The sequence below is a fragment of the Amia ocellicauda genome, chromosome 19, assembly GCF_036373705.1.
Source record: "Amia ocellicauda isolate fAmiCal2 chromosome 19, fAmiCal2.hap1, whole genome shotgun sequence".
Classification (NCBI taxonomy): domain Eukaryota; kingdom Metazoa; phylum Chordata; class Actinopteri; order Amiiformes; family Amiidae; genus Amia; species Amia ocellicauda.
In genome coordinates this window covers 18,505,031-18,527,687 of record NC_089868.1, presented here as the reverse complement: position 1 = coordinate 18,527,687, position 22,657 = coordinate 18,505,031, and the positions used below count along the sequence as shown (strand labels likewise).

Sequence of the window (22,657 nt, the reverse complement as noted above, 5' to 3'; positions counted from 1 at the left end):
TCTGGATATCGCTAGCAGTGGCAGCATTCTTCACCTCAACCATTGCAACACGGTTTGCAAAGCTGTCAGTTTGAGTTTTGCTTTGGAAATCATAGATCATAGTTTAGAGTCCCAAGTCACTGTATTGTGGGATTAATTTCTAATTGAGGGCTTAATTGCTTGAATTAGGCTTCATAATAAGAATTAGACTGAGGTATGGTGGGGAAATCATAACTCAGTGAATGATTGGCTATCTCTTCAGTACAGCCTGATGCGATTAAGATTACTTAACCGGGGATGCCAATTGGCGTAGTTATTCCAACTACAACTAAAAAAAAAGTTATCACCTTAAAATAGTGTCAGGAATCAGGTAATCATTTATATTCCAATATGGAACATGTAAGGCCTCAAAAACCCGGCTGTAGAGTAAAAGTCTCTCGGAGACGTCTGCAGTGTGGTGAAAGACAGCGCTCACCTCTTCCTCCTTGTTGAGCAGTATGAGCTGGCTGTCTGTCAGGATGCAGTACTTCCTCTCCCACATGGTCGTCTCTGAGTAAGGAGACTGGCCACAGGACAGCCGGTGGGTTGGTGGACCTTTCACATCTGCGAAGAAAGCAGAAGTCAACACACATCAGGAGACAAAGGTTACAGAAAAGGCCTTTATATACAACAGGGCAATGCTCAAATATTTCAAAACAAGATAGAGGGGTCAAGGACAATTATTCATTTTCCTTTTATCTCTCAGCATTATTGGTCAGCTTTTATATTAAGAAAAACAGATCAAAAGGCATATAGATTTGTAAAAATAAAATAAAACTGAGCGTTTAATATCTATTTCACCTGTCAGTCTGTGAGAAAACAGAATGAAAATTGCTTCTACAGTATGTACCACTAGAGGGCAGTGGCACCACAGCACTGGGTAAGGGTATCTGCCTGGCAACAAGACATGAAACATTTCATACACAAGCCTTCATAATACAAAGACGTACACCCTTAAGACAGGTTGAGATAGTAACGTTAAGGGAATGCGTTTGTTATTGTTAATAAAGGCATGCTAAAAAATAAATGCATCTAAAAATTATAGCACGGATTAACAACTAATTACACCTTGAACAGCAGGTAGGGACAGCGGAAATGAACATTAAAAATAAACGAGAGATAGTAAGAATACAACCTAATGAAATAGGTTTATGTAAAGCATTGATATTACACACAAGATACAGTAGCTTCAGGAAATGAGGTGGAGGATTACAAAATAATATGTTTGAATAACAAGCACGTAATAGAATCATGAGCTGAACACGGCTGGTGTGATCGGATTTTGAAAACAGTGCACCTTGCGAAGCAGAATGGTAGACTGTAGGATCTACTGACCTAGAATGAATGGGAACTAAGCTAATGGAGTAGGTGTTGGGAGGTGGTCGGATATTGTGATGTTCCTACACAGCTGGGCCCACCACAGGCGGAAATCACGGCGGATGATTGGATATTGGGATAGTGAGAGAAAGGTCCAAGGCTTCTAGAAGAGCATGAGGAAGAAGTGATGTACAGGCATGCTGAGCAGAGCAGGTGGTTAAGAGCGAAGGCTGTACATATGCTTCATAACACGATGGCAGGGCCGTGCCAGGGAAGCCATGTTGGGAGCATCCATGGTTCTTGGCATAGAGGGTGAAAAAGGAAGCAGAAGAGAGGATGAAGGAAACTGAGAAAGGGGAATAGCCCATGGAGAGGAGTTCAGATTGGGAAAGGTCGAGTTTTAGGGCATGCGAGTGTGCTTTTAATGATGCAAAACTTTTTTATTCCACATTTGTAACAGAATAAATATGTAATCCTAAACTTTGGACCCTGGTAATTAAGTATTAAAACTACAGCCTAGGTTATTCAGAGTACTGGGCTGCGACAAGAAGAAAAATAAAAGAATAAAATCACTTTGTTGCCGGTGGGGCTGGCGAGTTTCTGTCCATAAAATGTAATAGAGAAATTCCATCTATTTCCCACCAAGCATAAAAACTCTGACCTCCTATATATCAGAGCAGGTCTCAGGCTGTTTCCTGTAGTTGCCTCCAGGCCCCGTGGTGAGACCTTATGAAAGTAGAAGATAAATCAGCGTAATGCGTCTGTGATTATTCTCATAGGGAGAGGCCTTCGAGGCTCACTGTCCGAGCAATGGGACAGGTATGAAATAAAATCTGTCAACCGGTGCATTAAGGTATGATATAATCCCAACGAGGAGAACTGATGAAAGCTATTACCCTACCACCTCAGAAGAGACAGAATGCCTACTTTTTCTAGCTTTTGTCAAGACAGAATTATAGCATTAAAAAACCATGAATTACAACATTTACCTGTCCTTCAATTCAACCAATCATTTCGATGTAATCTGTACAGTAATGTATGATTTAACAGATATGGTTAATTACCCATAAGTCTGTGAGAGAGATTGCATACATTTTTTTAAAAAAAAGGCAGCTGTGTCAATCTAGAAAATGAGTGTAAAGTAACACAAAATTATATATATTCCAACTCTTAGGGATAGTACTTTTAGAAACAAATACCTCATCATCAAAATCCTGTTTGACCTACATTACTGTGAATATCTTTACAAAGGAGGTTTTTGTGGCTGGGCCAGAAGCACACTAAGATGCCACCACTAAGAAGTTTCTTTACCCATTTGCCTACGATACTGAAGATTAAAGGTTATTAGAGTCCATAATCTCACTAACATGGAACAAGAAAGTACAGTCAAACATACTTTCTACTATCAACAGTATTAGTAGACCCTAATCTGCAATGTCCAATGTCCTATTCTTTGCTGTGGACTCGAAAACAAACACTGACAGCCTCCTTTAAGACGTGCACAATATGCGAGAGCACGACAGCACAATATATACGAGTTAGAGTGCACAGGTCATTAGCTCAAGACTTTAGTGTGCAATAGGAGCCTGCTGTTGTACATCATTCTCCAGGTATAACCACACACTGAACTAACACAGATGACCTCAAACTCAGGGGTAGGATAGCAGCTGGAGGGTCAAATCTGTCAAGGGAAGAAGAGATTTAGCATCCTGATCAGTTTATTTACAATCCGGCATGCCATGCCAGTCACAGAGTGCTTCATTATTGTTTCATCTGGTGGCCAAGTAGCACTCCAACTGGCCAAAGCGATTCGACACCCATGTGTGCCTCGCCACAATGCCAAGGAAACAAGTGGGAAAATAATATTTGCATCTCAGCTGGCTCTCCTGGTGGGAACAGTCCATCATTATGGGGGCAAAATTATTTTAAGTGGACTGGTCAGCTATTCCAGTCAGGGTAACAGTCTGTGATCGGTTGGAGAAGAATGTCAACGTGATCTCACCCGAGCCTACTCAAGCTTTCCTTGGAGACAAGATGCTGAAGCAATGGCTAATCAGAAAAGTAAAACAATAGACGCATACATTTGTGTTTTATAGTTTTTAAAAAGGGAACTCGTGACTAATTACAAAATGCTTGCAGGTTTTGGTACATTTCCCTGTAACTAATGAGGCATGGGATGTGTTTTTAAACCAGCGAGTGATGCAGCGGTATGGCTTGTGTTGTTTGCGAGACATGTATTTTTAATTATCGTAGTCTGCAATAATTTACAGCCTCTGTAGCCTTTCCCCCCAGCAGTGAATTCTCCGCTGGCCTGTTCCTGTAGCTGCACAATGTGAAATAATTAGGTTGCTGGATTTTCAGCAGCTCGAGATTAGATTGCTGTGCTTCGCCAGCAGGTGGAATTGGAGGACTGTACAGAATTCGGAGAGCGTAAAAGAACTGAATTGATAATACCCTTATCGTTCTGTGGTGCTGGGCTTATGCGTGTGGCTTTCATGTTCCCCTTCTTAAGAAACACTACACAGTACTGCAAACGGCTCCATAAATAGAAGTACACACAGAAGACAAGCTTCCTATTGTTTTAGCCATCTGTAAAATTAAAAAAAAAAAAAAAGTTAACATCCTTATTCCTGTATTTGTATGACTGCCCAGAGGAGTTTCACAAGATCTAATCTGCATAGAGGAACAAGCCTTTGTAGATGCAACTCTTTGGTTAGGGAGACACGCTAAAGAAGGGGAACTTATGCATCTTTTCACCAAGATCCGTCTGTCCTATAGGTAGTATAGACTAGTGCAACTACACGTTGGAATTGAGCTCAAAAACAAGTTCAGATCTATGTAGCTCTACGTATTAAATTAGTAATGCCCAAAACACAGGTATACAGTAGGGTTTTCATTTACTAACAGGACTGCTTCAATAGGGTCCATATGTTCAGTTAAAAGTAAAAGCCCCACATTTGCTTGAAAATGAAGAGACGCAGGACAATACAAGTCGAACTGAACAATTAAAGAGGCAATACAAGCTCAGTGAGCGTGCAGTCATTGAATGTACTACTGAACGGGCTTAAATGTGATTCCATTTCAGAGGATTTTATTTCACTGGCTATATAACAACATTTAATTAATTGAATAAAGGACCTTCAGACTGCATATGGTGAGAAGTAATTACCATACTTGTTCTGTAAGGCAGTGAAACATACTGTGTGTGCTTGAAAAACACACACAAAGCTGTTGGGTTGGGATGTGTTCAGTAATATACCCATGTTATCTCCAGGCTGAACTGATAACTTTGCCATCTGTTCAGAAGAGAGAAATTCTACAGGGGCAGACATCAAAGATTATATAACCGTATAAAATGGCAACATTACTGTGGGTAATCTGCAGTTTTTGCTTCATTGTGACAGTTTGGCATCCACTGACTTGTAAGCAAGGCTCAAGTTCTGTGGTGTGGTGTCGATGGTAATGTTGTGTTGCGATAGACTGTTTAACTCCAGCCTTTGAAGAAAGCCCAGAAAAACAACCCACTCCATAACTCCTGCCGTCTGTGTGTGCCGTGTTGCATTTCTCGTTTCTAACATGTATATCTGGCTGACAGCCTACCCTTAGGACCTACAATTACCAGCCATCAGCTGCCCGGTGTCAGGTGTGCCTTCCACTCTTTCACCAAACGCTGGGCCACAAAAACAGCATTGTCGTTCTGAAATGTGCTCTCAGCTGGCCACCGTAGAGCTACATTTGGTTCTGTTTTAATTCTCCTAACAATGACTGAACCTAAAAATAAATTACCAGAATCACCATCAAGGAGACAACCTGAAAACAGACGAGCAACTTGAGAACTGAAGAAAACATGGAGAGGAAGAGACCCACTAGAGGTAGTCCAGTTATCAGTCATGTTCACAGTGTACTTTGCCTACAGCAGTTTCAAACATGCTTTCTCCTTGGAGTGTTTACCCCCCAATTTTTATTTTATTTTAAAAATCAGTTTCTTAAAACAAATCTAACTGCACAGCCTGTTCTTTGACTCATATTATATTACTATTAATCCCTCAAGAATTTAAAGAATGCCAGGAACTGAAAGCATGTACTTCAATAACATATTGGATTTGCATGCCTGAAACTCAGAAACTGTTGCCTTAAAAAGCATGAAAAGTCTAGCCATATGCACATGCTCGACTGTGTGATACTGTAAGCACCTAAAATCTAAAAGAAAATCGATTTCTTTAATGTTGGAATCCAATTTCATGCCAACTTCTGAAATGAAACTAATAATTCAGCATTTGGTTCTCATGAAATCATTTAAATCTTGACACTGACAGCGAGAGTTCCTTCCAGAGATGCTCTTTTCGACCAGCTCTTATCCAGCCCATCCTTGTAAACAACAACACAGGGAAACCAGTACATCAAAACAAACTAAACCTCTGCGACTGAATGACGCCATCGTTCAACTCTTTGATTCCGAGACTGCAGTGAGACCAACATTACCAAAATAAACAAGTCTAAATACCTACCCTTATCCGACTGAATAGAAATCCACCCACTTGCACTGGAATGACTAACACTCCTTATTTTTAACCCCCCCCCCCCCCCATGTGTTGACATGGAGAATATGTAAATTAGACACATATGAACTAAAGATAGAGCGAAAGCTTTAGGGGATATTTAGTGAGACCAATCCAGTCCTGTTTCAGATCCCTTTCAAGTCACTTTCTGAACATTATAATGGAGTCAAGTCATGTCAAGATGTCAAGGACTGCAACAACACAATATCCACGTAGATTTTTTTTTTTTTTTTACTAAAAACATTTACACAGCAGGTTGCGTGAACAGTAGTGTTTTGAATTGGATTCAGCTGGCAACAAGTGGAAACCTACCACTTTGTATTGTTTAACCAAACAAAATCACTTCACACAATGAAGAAGCTTTTGGGAACAGAAGTACTGGAGAATGATGTAATGCATAAGTTATTGTATGGTCGAGTTCACTGTAAACCTGTGCTCATTCAGGGGAGTGGCTTTCATGAAAACGGAGACCTCATTCAGTTCAGACTGAGCGTGTAAAGAAGAACAAGCTCTTCAATAACAGAAAAAATCACCAATCAAATACACAGGATGAGGTATTGTTACTTCTTATGCAACATGTCCATCAATTTATGACAGTTAGACGAAAAACAAGTCAAATTTTCACTATTAATCCTTGCAGAACTGGACATTGATATGTTGATTCTGCAGCAAACTTTGCTTGGTCTACTTAGTGCAATATAAATAACCTTTGATCCCATTCAATGTGATTTATGATATTTGAATATGTATCTCACGTCTGTTAACTTGCTCAGAAAACAAAGTGCTTTACGATTATTAGTGTTATGTCAGGTACAGGTACTCATTGTAAATCTGGCATTGAGGCACATTTACAGAAACATTTTGTCTTAAACTGTTCCTTAACAACCACCATCAAAAAAAAGTCAATGTTATGTGATACACTGATATGTGAATGAGCTTGCCTTAAAACAAAAGTTGTGTTATGTCCAAAAGGGATGATCTACACACTTACTGTAAAATGAAACATTACAAATGAGGAATGAGCTCGGGGTCAGTGACTCAGCCGGTTTGTCATGGAGCACAATACACTACATAAACTCTGGCTGATGGGAACTAAATGTTGAATGGAAGTGTGAAGAAATCTGCAGTCACGTTAGGCTTTTCAAAATCTGTGGCTGGGGGGGGGATTCAGAGGATGCATTGCATGTTTTTGGACACTTCTCTCACGCCAGTATTAGAGTGTGTGTGAGAGCGTGTGGCTGGCACTCGACCAGTCTCAGTGTCCAGTTGTCACCGAGCGCCAAAGTTGCGCACCATGAACCCTCCAGAGAATGTCTGAGAGCTGGGAGAGGTCCTGCCACCTGTCTGTGGATGGAGTTTCAAAGATGCTTTCAGCTGCTAATGACTGCCAACAAAAACTCTCCTGCTCGGACTGAACATGCACAAAACACATTCACATCAGCAAGGGTTTCCCTCACAGCTCTGGTTTTCAATATGTAAGCTCCATATTATAATTACATAATTAGAAAAACTGACTGTATTACAAAAATAAAAAAGCTTGTAAAAATTCCACTAAAACAGGATTTTTTTCTCTTACTTTCTGTTCATTTGAGATGTCCCTTTTCCTATAAATTACATCAAAGACAACTAGTTAAAATGTATTTTTACAATTATTTACTGTTGGAAGAAAGAAGTTACACCTAAAACAGCCTACAGATTCCACACCATGACTAAAACATTGTAGACAGCATTTGGGAAAGTTTAAAATATCCAAAGCTGATTGAACTAAAGCAGCTCAATTATTTATATCACTAGAGCATGTTTGAAGGCCACAGAGGAAAGTCCCTCAGGTTAGGGTAAGTCGTAGGAAGCAGCAAATAATAGCTATGATAAGCAGACCTAGACAGATCTATTTGGTAACTCACAGATCTATTTTTTACACATGCTTACTTCTTAGTAATACACAAATGCAAAAATAAAAAAATGTAATTCATGTTCTGCAAAGACAGCTGGACAACAGTAAAAAAAATCCTAGTGGGGTTGCCGGAAAAACATTCCCAAACGTGTACAGATGCACTATTGTCCATCCCTTAAAAACAGGGCTTGGAATGATGCAATGCTTTCAGGGTTGGACTCAAACACTTGAAGCTGTATGTTTTGTCTCCATATGCCCCCAAGTCATCTTTTAATTTCTATTTTATTTTTAAAAGCTGTCACATTCTCACAGAGCACAAAGGTGCGCCCAAACCACACATTTTTGCCCTTCTATGACCCAAACAAGAGGGCCTTTGTGTGCCGTCCCAGTGGGATTTACCAACAGCATTGCCTCATCGAAACATCTAACCTAGCCCTGCAAGTAAACAATGCCTAGGTTGCCATGATTACCAGCAAACACTGCAGCTCCACGGCTGCCGATCGCATGACAATGTCATGACGTCTCCTCTGTTTACAGCAACTCGCTGGAGAATGGTAGCGCTCTGCTCACTGGGGGTTTAGTCACTGTGCAGCCAACAGGTACATCACGACAGAGAGAAGCGTGATGTCTGTGCCGGACATATGGCTGTCTGTTACACTCCTAAAGCACACAGTGTCCTTGTTAAGTGACCCGTGTTGGACATACAAAATAAGAATTTGTTGGTAGAATATTGTACGTGATTCTCAAGCTAAACCAGTTATATCAGCATTGCCTTAATAATGTTCTGATGTTCCGAATGAGCAATAACTATACGGCCAAGGAGAAACTAGAGAATAAATCGACTGCAAGGCTGTTTAACATGTGGAACCCTTTGAATCCACAGGGCAGTGATCATAGATAAATGTCACTGATCAAGGGGCTCTTTTCGATTAGTTTTTGTTCTATTAAAACCTTCAAACAGGCTTATTCAGCTCTCGAAGGAATGAAAACAAAGATGTAAGCAAAAAAAGTGCAGTAGCTGATGTATTGATTTGGTGATTATCCATACCAAACGTTCAGGTGTAAAACAACAACAAAAAACACACATACATTTGTCATAAGTGATTTAGTAATAATAATACATGTACGATTATTCATTTTATTGATATTAATAATTATAGATTGGAAGGGGAGAAAATGTCTGTGCAGTGTTTTAGCTTAGAAAGTTATGCAATGAAGCAATTGGATCAACAGAACAAAGTCAAAATTGGACAGCTTTAAAATCAAACCATTACAGAATTTGAGTTTGACAATCATTTAGACTTTGTAGTAATTACAAAAAAGATTCCACTGAGCCTCGGCAACTTGGCAGCTTCATAAATTAGTACGTCTAATAGGCAGCCTGGGAGGATGGAGGGGGGGGCATCGCTGTCAAAAGAAGGAAATTACTGCAATTATCAAGTCCAATCTTAATCTAAATTACAGAGCCGTCTTTATTAAATTGTGCTGTAATCCAGCGGTACACAAAATACAACTAAACGTGGACTTCTTACTTGCTGGTGGGGCAATAAAAGGAGACAGGTGACCGAATGTCAATCGAATGGAGGTCACCCTGGGGTTCTGGGCATTCGATTACATTTGAACAAAAGGTTATGAATTGAATTTTAAGAAGCAAAAGACAGTGGCTATATAACAGTCCTTCTAGGATGACTCTCTATTGCTCTGCCAAGATAAGAATGTTTTAATCATATCAGGTCTGTTTTCCCAGAAAGATTATCTATTTAAATCGGTCATTTAATGGCGTTTCCTATTAATAAAAAGACAATTCAGTGTCCTGTGTTTGTATATTCGACCATTGCATGAATATAGACACTTAAAAGTAAAGTGCACTACATATGGAAATGTGGGTAAACTCCGTTATGCTTTGTACTTCATACCATTGAGGGTGTATGTTGTAGAAGGTACGGTGATAAATGGAGGAGGACATATCCAATAGCTCTTACTGGTAAAAAAGCACAATCCCCAGAGAGGCAGAAATCTCCAGGTGTGAGCTGTGTTTCTGTAGACCCCGACTGCCCATTTGTGCCGATTTCACATTCCCCGGCATCCTCTTCCCCATTTAATTAACATCAAATTTACATCTTCTGGTCTGCAATATTTCAGTTTGATTTATCACTCACACTTTGAATGGTTACACATGTTCACAGCTTTTCAGGCACTAGAAGCAATTTCTTCTCCTTTTCTGAAGCCAAATCTCCATTTCCACCAACATCTTTCCTTGAGCCACAAATACAGGCTGTTGTTTTCTGATAAAATGTGGAAGCGCGATCTGACAAGCATGCTGAGTTGCTTGTGCTTTCAGTTTGGCGAGTGGATGTCATTATCCATTTACTCTTAAGCACAGGGAAAAAGTTCAGTGTAAATGAAAAAATGCAAACTGTCCTTTTAAAAGTTGTCTTAATAGCTTTCTCCATCAGCTCACTCATGGCCAGAGAAGTGACAAGTGTCGGGCTTATCTACAGCTGAGTTGACACGAGAGTGTTTTCATTATTGTGAGGTATAGCTGCCCCTACTTAACCACACATGGCATGCACAGCACAGGATATATAGTCTGCCAGGGCCTGAAATAGAGGGCAGAATGAATGTCATGTCATCGGCGTACTTGAAAACATTTTCTTTATCAGTCATGTTGAAGTAATTACTGAAGGTGACTTTAAATGAGCAGGAAACCAAACTGTGCTACCACCAGCATCCATTACTGTCTCTGTCTAAACCGAAAAAGAGAAACCTACTATATAAAACAAATAACCAGTAGGCTCCCTTCAATTAAATAATATTAGTACAATCTAATAAAATGTAAAGATAAATTGGCAATGAATGGCATTAAATTAATTAGATCACCTAGACAGTATTGACCAAAATCTACAAAGATCATGCTGTTTATTAGTGACTAAAAGAATGGGACATTTTCAGAATGACCATATTGGTGGTATTTTATTAGTATAATATTAAAGTAATTTTTTTTTTATTTTTATTTTTTTTTTTTTTAACTGTGTCACCATTTCATAGTCTTATACGACAAGAGAACCAACATGATTTTAAAGGCTGCTTTGAAAATAAGAAAACGCAAACTGATTGCAGAGAAAAGGGATTCTGTTTCAAGTGAAATGCAAAAGTTATTTTTAGTTATTTCAGTGTCATACTTTACATTACAAATCTGGAGCCACCTAGCCATGCCACATGCTAAGCAGCAGCTGTAGTCCATGATTAGCATATTTAAAATATTCTGCTCGTAGATGTGATGCAATTTAGTATCAAGCACATCTGTTCCAATAGATAATTTCCCAAGTCTGATAAGGGAGTTATGCAGAGGATTTGTACCATAAGCCCCACAGTGAAGATGCCACAAAGCTGTAGATGGAACACATTGGGTAAAAACTGTCCATCTGTGTTTTCTTTACTGCACTAATAATGTGGAGAAATTAGCCCCCAAAAAGTCAGCACCCAGTCAACTGTCAACTCAAACATGAACAAAAGGCTTTATAAATTGCCTGGATTACATTCATATAGTTATTGTTCCCATTGGACAGATACTAACTGCCATGTTCACTCTTATATTACAATAAATTGTTGTTTAATCAATATTGCCTAATTCATACATGAACCCTAGGACTCTGTGATCCTTCTTTGAGTTAATCCACTTTACATATATTGAATACAGACAATTCCAAGTGATATAGGGGCATTACCTGGCTTTCCTCGCTGGGATTATAACTTGTCAACATTTTAAAACTATTTTTAACTACCAATAGAAAATTACACGTACTGTTCTTCCATTCCATTGCCTAATGGAACCAATTAAAGAATTAAAAAGCAGAACCCTTTTAAAGTCAGCTGTGGAGAAAGATGGCCAGGCAGCTTGTGATGTTGCTCGGGAGAATGAATTGACATTGTTAAATATTTTACTCGTCTGCAGTCAGCAGTTTCGTGCTTTTAACCTTCGCTACTTATTTCTGTCCAGAGACTACTGGGTGCGCTGTTCCCACAAGGAGATCCGGTTTCATTGGGAGCAGGACATTTGAATTGAGGGTGTGTGGCGACAGAACTGGATGATGCTGTACAGTATAATGTCAATCATTTCACCTGCAAGCAGCGTTTGTGAATACCCTGCATGTCGTTAGATGAGGGGCATTACTTTGTTACCCTGTGTTACAACCCAAATAGCAGCAGAAGAGAAATGCAATGGCACAATTTACAGTACGGCCTGCCTCCCTCTCTCGAATTTGATTACAGATTGCATATCACAATACGCTGCATTATATCCAAGTCACACTAGCATTACACAGAAATTAGAGCAAAAGTTAAGAATGAAGAAAAGCCATTGAGCATCAATGTGCGTTTGTTTTTGTGTCGGCCAGATGAATTATGCACAGGAGAGCTAAACCCTGGGGAATCTGCAACTTGATGGATCACTCTTCCCACAAGCAAACTACCTAAGAGGTTACAGAAATGCAGCATTATACAGTTTGCATGGTAACATCCAATATCTTCTAAGAATGCATCTGCTCTAGTGAAATATTCTGGTAAAACCAATAAGCCACACTGGACTGTATTTATCCTTGTTACTTTTATGGGAATTGTATCATGTTGGCTGTCTACCCGTCTTGTTTTTCAGGTTTGGCATTTACTGAATCATCACTCAAAGACAACCTTCCACTGCATGCGACTCAACAAAACACACAAAACTAAACAAAGTATATATATCTATTTAGATAGGATTTTCATATACTAGTGTAATGACACTCAAATCCAGATGGAAAGTATAAAGATAATGCTGATGATATTGTTTAACAGCAGTGCAATTATTTTTTCCATAGCCCTGTTTTGCCCTACACATTCAGAATTCACGTTTCTAGGAAATAAGGCCCAATGTATAAATATAAACTGCATCACTAGTTCAAATGTGCTTTAAATATCAATATGTGCACTCTGGTTAGTATGTGCGGTCTTCTTCCGTTCAAAAACAAATTACATAGAAAATGGTGATAATGGATTACACAGGCGAGTCACAAGTAGTAAACCAAAGTAACGTATAACCAAATAAAAGTATGCTTTTTGGAGAATGACTGATAGCTATAAGCCTTACTTTAACAAAAGTTGGCTTTTGAAAGGTTAATTACACAGTCTGAGTCATCACTAGCTTGTGCTGTGCATAGACAATGTGCATTTATTTGCAATGAGATTTGCATACAAAATAAGTCTATTGGATTTCCTCAGTGTGCGTGTGTGTGTGTGTGTGTGTCTGTGTGTGTGTGTACCGCACTTCAGAATCAGTTTCCTTTCACCCTGTTATAACAGACAAGTCAGTCGATGTTTTGTCAACATGTATCCCAAGTGCAGCTTGGGAATTATTCCCTTGAAGTCTTTTTTATTTAATTTGATTTTAAGTGCAAGATCACTCAAATATTTAAAAGATCCTGCTATCTTCCCTTGTTAGGGATACATTAAAGCCTCCTCCACAATACCAACTTAGATGTTAAATGTTGATGATTGATAAAAACACTCAATTTTTTTTAAAAAAAGTACTACCATCAATACAATCTTCAGCATAAACTTGGGCAATTAACAATGAATGAACAAACTAACTAGGATATTCTTGATAACATTTAATAATTTGGACTATCATTACTAAGAACTAACAGTTATTTCATAATAAATAAAACATAAATGAAACATTCAAATCAAGAACCATGTGGTTAAATGTCTGCAAGTACTGCTTTCAAAATACTATGCTCAAGGGTCAGCCAGGGTGTTTTGTAAGCAAACCTCAGAGCAAAGAAATCTAGAAAAGTCTATTTCTGACCAAGCTGCACAAGTCTCCGTCAACATCAGATTGGATCCAATTGATGGCATTCGTTTTTTGTTTTTTTTTCTTGCTTTTCTTAACCTAAAACTTATTTTGAAAAATATTCAGTATCTAAGTTTTTCATAGATCTCTCTAGCAAACAATACTAGCTGAAAACACAATACTATATAGATAAAAAATATCTATGTTTCTCTCTGCCCTTGATCACCTCTGTACAGCCATTAGCTACAAGTCCTTTTTGAATAGTGCATTTTCCATTAACAAAGATATTGTATGTTGTACTGTTTAAATGGAAATACCCAGTGAACTTAATAAATCGGGTCAGGTTACATTCAGCCTACATGTACCTATACAGCATCAAAGCAGCCGCCCGTTTCCCGTGACATGCTCTCCAAAATGTGATGGGTATTGTAGAGTAAAATAAGGCTTACAAATAAACCTCTGACACCACCAGCTGCAATTTTGGTAGGTAAATGCAACACTGCAGTTTCTGCCTGCATCACCTCCAATTGCACAGTAGCTGCTCTAAAGAGAAATCAATTGTGTATTGAAAAATGAGGGTAAGGGGCAAACTGAGTCACACATCACATGGAGTGCTTGTCAACCTTAGAGATTCTGGATTCTGTATTTCCATCTCACCATTCTTTATAGTTTTTTGTTGTTGTTAATCTACATTAATAAAATGATTAAAAAACAGAAAAAGAATGTGTTTGTTTTTGAATCCCTACATAAAGGTGAATACATGCAACAAATCTCTATGACAATATTTACATATTTGTTGGACTGAAAGCCTTTAAGCTGCTGACATCTGTACTGTATACCACCTAACAATTGTTTGGGTAGCAATTGTTAAATTCAAATTATTTTAATCTCTAAATATTTCCTGTAAATGCTTGATCTGTAAAGTGCGTTGTATTGAGGTGCACTAGGTGCATAACTTCATGCAATTCATTAAGGAAACTTTCAGATGACTTATTTGAACTTTCATTATGACTTGTAACTTCTACTGTATTTTTTCTATTCTTCATTGCAACGCGACTCATTATAAAGCATTTTGAAATGGGACTCACTGTGAAATCATTCATGGTAAGTGTTTATTAACTGTAACTTGGAAAAAGGAGGCCATTATAGCCTTGTTATCTTGATTTTAAGTCTGCACTGTCTAGAAAGGGATGCTTCACATACTCTAGGTATGCTTTTCTAATGTCCTGTAATTTCATATAATCTTTTGTTCAAAGATGCAATTAACTAATCTAACCTACAATAGCAGGTGCATCAGAAAGTTTTGTATTTCGCTCCAACTGGAGAGCAGCCAGCGCATTTTACAGAGATATTGCTTCATAATGCATGAGGGGAGGAAGATCATTTTACAAGAAGGTCAGGCAGAAAGCAGGTGTCTCAATATGGACTGGGCAGCAACCTCCTGGTTCACTGGCAGCCTAGACCGATGTAACCTCACACAGCAAGTAACGCCAGTTCTGCTCTGAAACCAAAACAGATTAGAGCTAAATCTACTGTGACACAATACGTGCCTCTAATAAAAAATATGCATTTAAAAATAAAAATGATTCTCTTAGTATCGATTCAACGAGCGATTTATATAGATTGCAGAATGGATGTACAACCTCAGACCTTGAAGGTATTTTTGGTAATTCCAGGACATCATTTTGTCCATTCAGGTCTTCAGTTCATTGCATAACCTACTGACGCAGCAGGATCTAATAGTTTTGCTGCCTCTTCCACTGGATTTCAACACATTAGCATCACAGGTATTACTCAGAGCGTCAGCAACATTCAAGGTATTATGACAATTAGAGATATTCAAGGAAGTGCATATTTTTGTCTCTCTCATCTCTTCTTGCACTCCCTCAACCAATGTGGTCTTCTTGGTCCAGAAGATTTGCTGAACCCCCTCTTTGCTCCCCTCCCGAAAGAACCTGCTCCTTTTCCACCCACGCCTTAAGTCCCCGACCATCTTCCTGTGGCTAACAAAGAAATACAAGTAATAATAATAATACATTGGGACATGCTTTTTCTGAGCACAAGGCCCTTAAAGGAAGGTAAGACTTGAACGCTTACCTGCTCTGCTCTTCACCAGTTATTATGGACTAAGGCTTTAGAAATATTTACTACAAAACTATATATCTCAACTACCATGGTGTTCTACATTAGACTTAAATGTCTGACATGAAATGTCATTTGAACAGCAGTATTTCCACCCTACATATGAGAAGACCTAAACTCTCACTATCTGCACTTACAGCCAGGCTAGAATGCTCCTTTATGAATGCTGTCTGATTGAAGTTCACTTTAGTGTTAACATTGATATTGGTTCTTCTTATCCCTTGTAGCAGCATGTTCTCTCTATCTTATCTGCTTTATAACAGGAGACCAATAGCAGTCTTTGCTTTTCTGAGAATTTTATGGCTCTACGTCAGGGGTTTGTTGACAGGATCTTTGTAGATGCCGAAGACGATGACAGAAATCTTGAATAACGTTACCTTAGTTCCCTCACCTTTCTTTCAACATAGTCGGCAAACACATTTCCTTCCAATCAATATTTTTGTTAAAACGTGGCTGTATTCTTGCTAAGCATTTTAAATATCTGTCCGGCCATATATAAAATATATAAAATAATATCCCCTTCGATTTAAAACGGACAAGTGAGGCACTTCAACTGTATTTGTTAGTAGGCCTATATATTTTGGGTTGAGATTAAACATGCTGCCCTTTCAATAAACCATTTCTGGTCATATATGTTAAACTTTTACGCTTGTAAGCTTGCACAGAGAAATTTAACCACAGCAACTGTAAAGTGTTTTCCATTACACCTTGTTTCCTTCACAGTTCAGTCACAGTAAACAGCAGGAGACGTCTAATTAAGACTGAGTGTTAATATTGAATTTTCTTCAGTGAAAATAGGATTAGATGCTTCCTACCGTCCCCTACTTCCTCTGGGTTAAGCTCTTCCTTAGGTCTCAAAATCCTGGACACGCGTCTGGACACGGTTGAAAAAAGGCCATGCAGGAAGTGCCGTCCCTGTCCAGCATCTGAGCACACATGCCGGAGTGGCTGCTTCTCAATCACTGCTTGTGTCCCAGGCTCAGAGACAGACCTGTGGAAAGGCACCATCCTGTTGGAAGAGTAGGGTCTCTCCAGAGAAGACACCATCAAAGTTTTGGCACTAGAGAATTTTGGCTGGCTTTTCATTGTCTTAGAGATCTCAGTCTCCAGGATGTTACTTTCCTCAGACACGCCACGTTTGAGTATCCCGAGGTTCAGTCTGGTGCAAGTCTTCCACCTGTAACCATCGATGGGTCTCTCGGGAGCAGAGTGGGACTGACGATGCAGCCTCGGCTTGCTACTTTTATGCCACCGGTAGGCATTTAAGCAAGCCAGATCTTGAGCTGGCTCTGAGAGAGAGCGTCGATATTCCATCCCCATACTGACCAGACTCATTTCAAACGCCGATCGATAGGAAGTAAGGTTCGCATTAAACCTGCTTCTCGCTTAATCCCAGACATCAAAACCAATGATCAGGTGAAAAGCACAATTACAGCTAAATAAACACAGCAGTTTGTCCCGTTTTGCTGTTGTAATAAAGTTCTGAAGAAGTCCCGAGACGTCAGCCCGAGAGCAGGAAGTAGGGACTGGTACTACGGTTACTTAGAGGAAGTGGGGTTTTGAATACATGTCTATAGAGCTCAAGTCAGTTCTACACAGGGCCAATCAGGGGGCTGGTCTCCACAGAGGCCCCAGGCTGTGGTTTTCCGTATCTACTTTAAGATAAAAATAAAATAAGGCTGGTGGGTGCCACAACTTTTGTTCTCTCGCCATAGCTGTTAATCTGAGGAGACCAAGGCCTTTACTGTTGAGAAAGTAAACATGAAAGTAAACATCAAGAGATGTCTATTCTCTACAATGCTTTATCTGAAGTCTCCAATAGCAGAACTGATTCACTCCTGAACAGCCAATATACATAAAATACAGCATTAATGTTAAGACTTTTATCCGATGTTGAATAATGTTGTACCGAGTACTGACAACACAGGTATTTGGTTAATTCTCACAACTATCTATCAAACAAATATTTTACTTCAGAGTAAAACTGGTCACTCATCCAATTTTTGTCAGACAACCAAAAGCAACTGAATAATGATTTCATTAGAAATAGATAGGGGAAGTTTGCTTCACAGAAATTTCCATGGTGGTATTTTTAGTTAGTAGAATTTAACCTACAGGAATGTGCATCTTTATCTATCAACACTGACCAGATTATCTGATCAACACTGTTAATGAAACTAATGAAGCTAACATGCATGCAAGCTAAAACAACAACATGCAAGTATACATGCTACCTAATCAGTCACATTAAGTTATCTAAATTAAAGAAGACATTGACAAATAAAAAATAACAACTCATAAAAAGTGAAATGAGTGTCGACATAGAGACAAAAAGATGAGGACTTTGAAAACTCTTTAAGAAACTGAAATGTAGTCCTTTTTTCCAACAGCATTATTTTTTGGTCAATGCCTTTGTTGTAAAGCTATTTTAACTCCATTCAGCCTATGAAAATAGCATTCACAGGCTTTCGCTGCTCATTTGCATTAAGTGGAGTGAAGAGCCATAGATATTCGGCCACTTGATCACTGAACACTACAGTTTATTGTAGTTTCACTCCATTAATGGCCTTTCTACAGTAATGAAACTTACTTAAGCCTACTTATGTGATGTATAATATTCTCTGCTTTGAAGGGTAAGAAGATAATGACGGTTTTAACAAGCACTTGAGAGGGATTGTTATTGAGTATAAAATTAAACACTTTGTATTACAAATCACCAACCATACTTGAGACCACTTAGCATAAATCTCAGCAGAGTAACATCATATGGTCTGATAAAAAGGGCTCCCAACACCCACAATGGAACAGAGTAATTAAGGTACAACAATATCTACTGGGTCATTCCATGTCTATGAGGTGTACACAAATTATAATGTATTGATAATTACATGAATAAATAAAAAATGCAAACACTAAGTTACTGTAGCCTTGAATTGGTTTCAGTACTTAAATTGCTGTACTATCCACCCTGCATTTACAATTAGACTCAAAACTAAAGACAGGAAAGGCAATTCTGAAGACGATCAATGATGGCACCTCACTGTAGTCCTAATCGCCTCATGCTGAATGACTGACTTCATAAACAATCATTCAAAACGTTTCTTGGCTGAATTCAGTGCTCTTTACAGTTTTCACCCACTTCCCCCTGGAGACTAAAGGAGAATTATCCAAGATTGGTTAGTGTAATGGCCGTTCTTTTAGACCTTCTTATCAGCACAATCCTTATTAGGCTGCTTCTCTCTAGGGTCTCTGAAAAAACTTGAGACTATCTTAAATGAATCTAAAATTGAGCGCTTTTAAACCATCTGGGATCGGCATATTACCCGCCGTGACACTGGATTGCAACAGCTACCCATTTGATGCCAGAGGAAGACAAAAAAAGGCACAGGTTCAATGTGCTTTTCTATTAATTAAATTAGTGATGTGAAGGACAAGGAAACAGTGATAGTAGTTTCAAGGTCTATAACGTACCGAGTGCTGAAAGAACAAGGATAAATTAATCAAGTTCCTCAAGTTTGGTTAGAAAAGGACATTGAAACCTGGAGTTCTTGGCTGTGATGAAAGTTGCCATACAAAATCAAATTAAGTTTCATTCAATTTCCTGGAGCAATGAAATTCAACCAAATCTGATATAATATTTTCATCTTTGTCAACACAGTTAGTAAAATAATAATTATATGCTTTGATTACAAGGGAAGGAATAATATCCTGAAACTGAATTGATGAAACTGCGATCAATATTTGTTTTCCCCTATATGATCTGAAATGAAATACAAAGAGACATTCTGCACATAACATTTAAACACTTCAGGTACTATGTCTGTCAGTGGCATCGTGTCCTAGCTGCTCTTTCCTTTTTACACCGTTTTCACGTGGCCTATTCAGAGGAAAGAAATACCACTATGACCACTGATGCAAAGACTTCTAAGAAACACTTCATTAAATCAGAGGAAAGGTATTTAATCCTGTGCCTACTACCCTGGAGGAGATAAGCAAACTTTACAAATAGATGATAATGAAGGAAAGACTAAACTTTTTGTTTTGTTTTAACACACCACACAATTTAATATTGAAAAAAGCAACAAAAATAGTGTCCTGGTTTCAGCAGTATTCAATGGTCAGATTATATTAATTTATGCGAGAAAGTGCAAGACTTGCTCATCAGGAACTGCAGCACCAGCTTCAAAGCAAAAGAGGCCCCCAGCCAGTCTACAGGATTGCTTAATGAAAGACTGCCAGCTTGGCACATCTCAGCTCTTGGTATTCAGTGAGAGCCATGACCGTGTGATGATTGGGGGTGGTTTTGGATGGCAGCAATAATAATGTAGCTAAAAGCTCTGAAAATTGCATGTGGGTAGAGGAAAAAAAGAGATTCTAAGCAGGTATTAAATCATGCGGAATATGCTTATCAATGTGATTTCAGCGGCAAAGATAATAGTGCAGGTAGAGCAGAAAAATAAATGCTTTTCAATGTCTAGTTGTATGTATGTGTTCGTAAGCAAATCCAGCTGAGGCAGAACTGGGAATGTTTATCGAAGCAGCTGCAAAACACAAAGTAAAGGTAATTTCATAACTTTTTCAAAAGATGACTTGCAATATGTTTTGCTTGGGGTTACAGGTGTCACCACTGATAGGAAGCCAAGTTCTGACAGAACAATTGGGCTAATTAGCGGTGGAACTGCACTGACTCGCAAATAAACACTAAGCCACAGAGCTGCCGTGACTCAGAGACCGATTCAAAATCACTTGTTCTTTGGAAAGCTGCTGCTGGGAGCGCTATGGTTCATCTGATTATTCCAGTATTGCACCCTTAAGAGCTCCCCCTGACTATTTTACCAATGGTTTTGTTATTATTAACGATACAGTGTCCACTTCTTGGCGTGTAGAGCAAATTGCAGTGAGCTGATTTCACCCAGGTTGTCAAAATCAACTCCTTATAGGCCCAAGGCCACATAAACACCCCTCCCCAAAAATAGCAGCTTGTCGTTTTTTAGGATTTTACTGCCACTATAAATCAACCTAAAAATAAAAGCAAGATATTATTACTGGACTTGAACCAGAGAGACCCCTGTGTGGCCCAGAGAGAAAGGGAATTGTGCTGGGGCCGGCTGGCAGGGTCAGTGGCACGATTGTTCTCAGCCCCCTGCCTGGCACCGTATCCCTCTCTGTGGAAAGCGTGGGGGTTTGTTTGCGGTTGTCAGGGATTATGATGGGTGGCAAACTGAGTCATGGGCTGAAAGAGGTGCAAGTGTGTGTGTTTATGGGGGGGGGGGGTTAAAAATATATACATGCAATGTAAGGGAGTTTTCATTCCATTTTGAGTAGCCTCGGATGCAAAAACCTTAGGCCTACATGTTAAACTAAGCATTGTAGCGTGCATAAAAAGTCAAACTGGTCTCCATATTGACAACCTTTTACAGTTTTAGCCCAATTTCACAGAATTGAAGTATCTTAAATAATCTGCATTTTTCTACAGAGAGAGGGCATGTTCTTGTGAAATAGGCCTAAATCACAAAATTATTTGTGTTGCTTTTCTATTGTTAACTACCTCAATAGTACTTGTACTGTGATAATCAAACACCAAATGACGCAACCAGTACTATACTAGTCTTCAAATTTCAATTTAGTAGTTATCCATTCAGAACTACGATTATGTATCAAGATATCCAGAATGATTTGAATAACCAGTGTTAGCCTTCGATGTCTCTCCTGCAGGGTTTTAAATGTGTTTTCCTGGTTACACGTGAAAAATACTCCTCTTTTTCTCCATCCTTCTAAAACCTACAGATTTGTAGGTGCCAAAAATAGATAATTGCTTATTTTTAGACCGTGTACATTATTTTCTTGTTTTCGTATAAGAAAGGGAAATCCTCCCATTCCCCCTTGACGACAGCCCGGCCAAGGCGAGGAGAGGCAGGGCGGACAAAAGGAAGTTTCCATTTCCTCACCAGCCCACCCTGCCATTGTCAACCTGCACTTACAGGAACCACAGGGAGAATCAGAGACAGAAAAAAGGGACAACGACACCTCTTCTCACACACTTACAGATAGGATTATTTACTATTTAGCTATGACAACAAACCCCACTAAGCAACAGCCATGTAACGATCTGAGGTCAAGAAATGACAACCGTATTCGCACAGGCCTGCTCAAATCAGCAAAGCACGATGAGAGAGAAAGTGTCAAGAGGTGACTGAACGTACGTGCAATTGCACTTTCCCCACCATCCTCTCAAACTCTCCTTGTACAGAATGACGTACCTTGTTTACTACAGTACTTCCTGGCCTGGCATGTTGATGTCAATGTTAAGTCTCCTCTTCTAAAAAAAAAATTAAAAAAATGAAGCTTTCCGTGCCTTCATTATTGTTCTTAATTAATGACAAAAGCTTAATTAAAATCACTCGCTCATGCAGAAAATGTACTGGGGACCAATTGTAGACAAAATGTACAATAAATAAAGTCTCAGGGCACTCAGGCATGTTAGACATGGACTTTATACAACATGCCTTTTGTCACATTGTGAAATTTGTACTGTTGCCGTACAGCACAGCAGGCAGTTGAAGGTTTTCATTTTTGAGTCACTACTTTGTGCATTTCGAATGAACATTGCCACCAGGGAATTTAAAGATTTAAATAAGACCGTGAAAAAGACTGTCACAAGGACCTCATAATGCAGAACACCTAGTTGTATCACGTGTACGAGTCTGTGCTTTAAACCTTGTGCATTTCAAAATCCCTTAGCCATAATTCGCTCTGTCATATTGTATGCTGCACAACATCATATTAAATATTTACTTATCACATCAAATGTCAATGAAAAACAGCGGCGTTTAAGATCCCTGCCATGTGACATGCCATGGCAGCTTTCAACCTCATTCAGGCCTGGACAACCAAACTGGG

General features: G+C 39.0%; 1 protein-coding gene across 4 annotated transcripts in view; it reads right to left on the bottom strand.

Moving 5' to 3' along the window:
- The window catches only part of rasal2 (RAS protein activator like 2), a 96,499-nt gene that overhangs the window by 50,297 nt on the left and 23,545 nt on the right, over window positions 1–22,657 (bottom strand). For 2 of the 4 annotated variants that reach the window (XM_066691628.1, XM_066691629.1), the window contains exons 1-2: window positions 16,573–17,292; window positions 455–582 (exon numbers count right to left, since the gene is read on the bottom strand). In XM_066691628.1, the coding sequence (XP_066547725.1) occupies window positions 455–582; window positions 16,573–17,092 (648 nt within the window). In that variant the 5' untranslated portion in view covers window positions 17,093–17,292. Of the gene's footprint in view, window positions 1–454; window positions 583–16,572; window positions 17,293–22,657 lie in introns of those variants that run through there. The other 2 variants (XM_066691627.1, XM_066691630.1) reach the window with 2 other exon arrangements.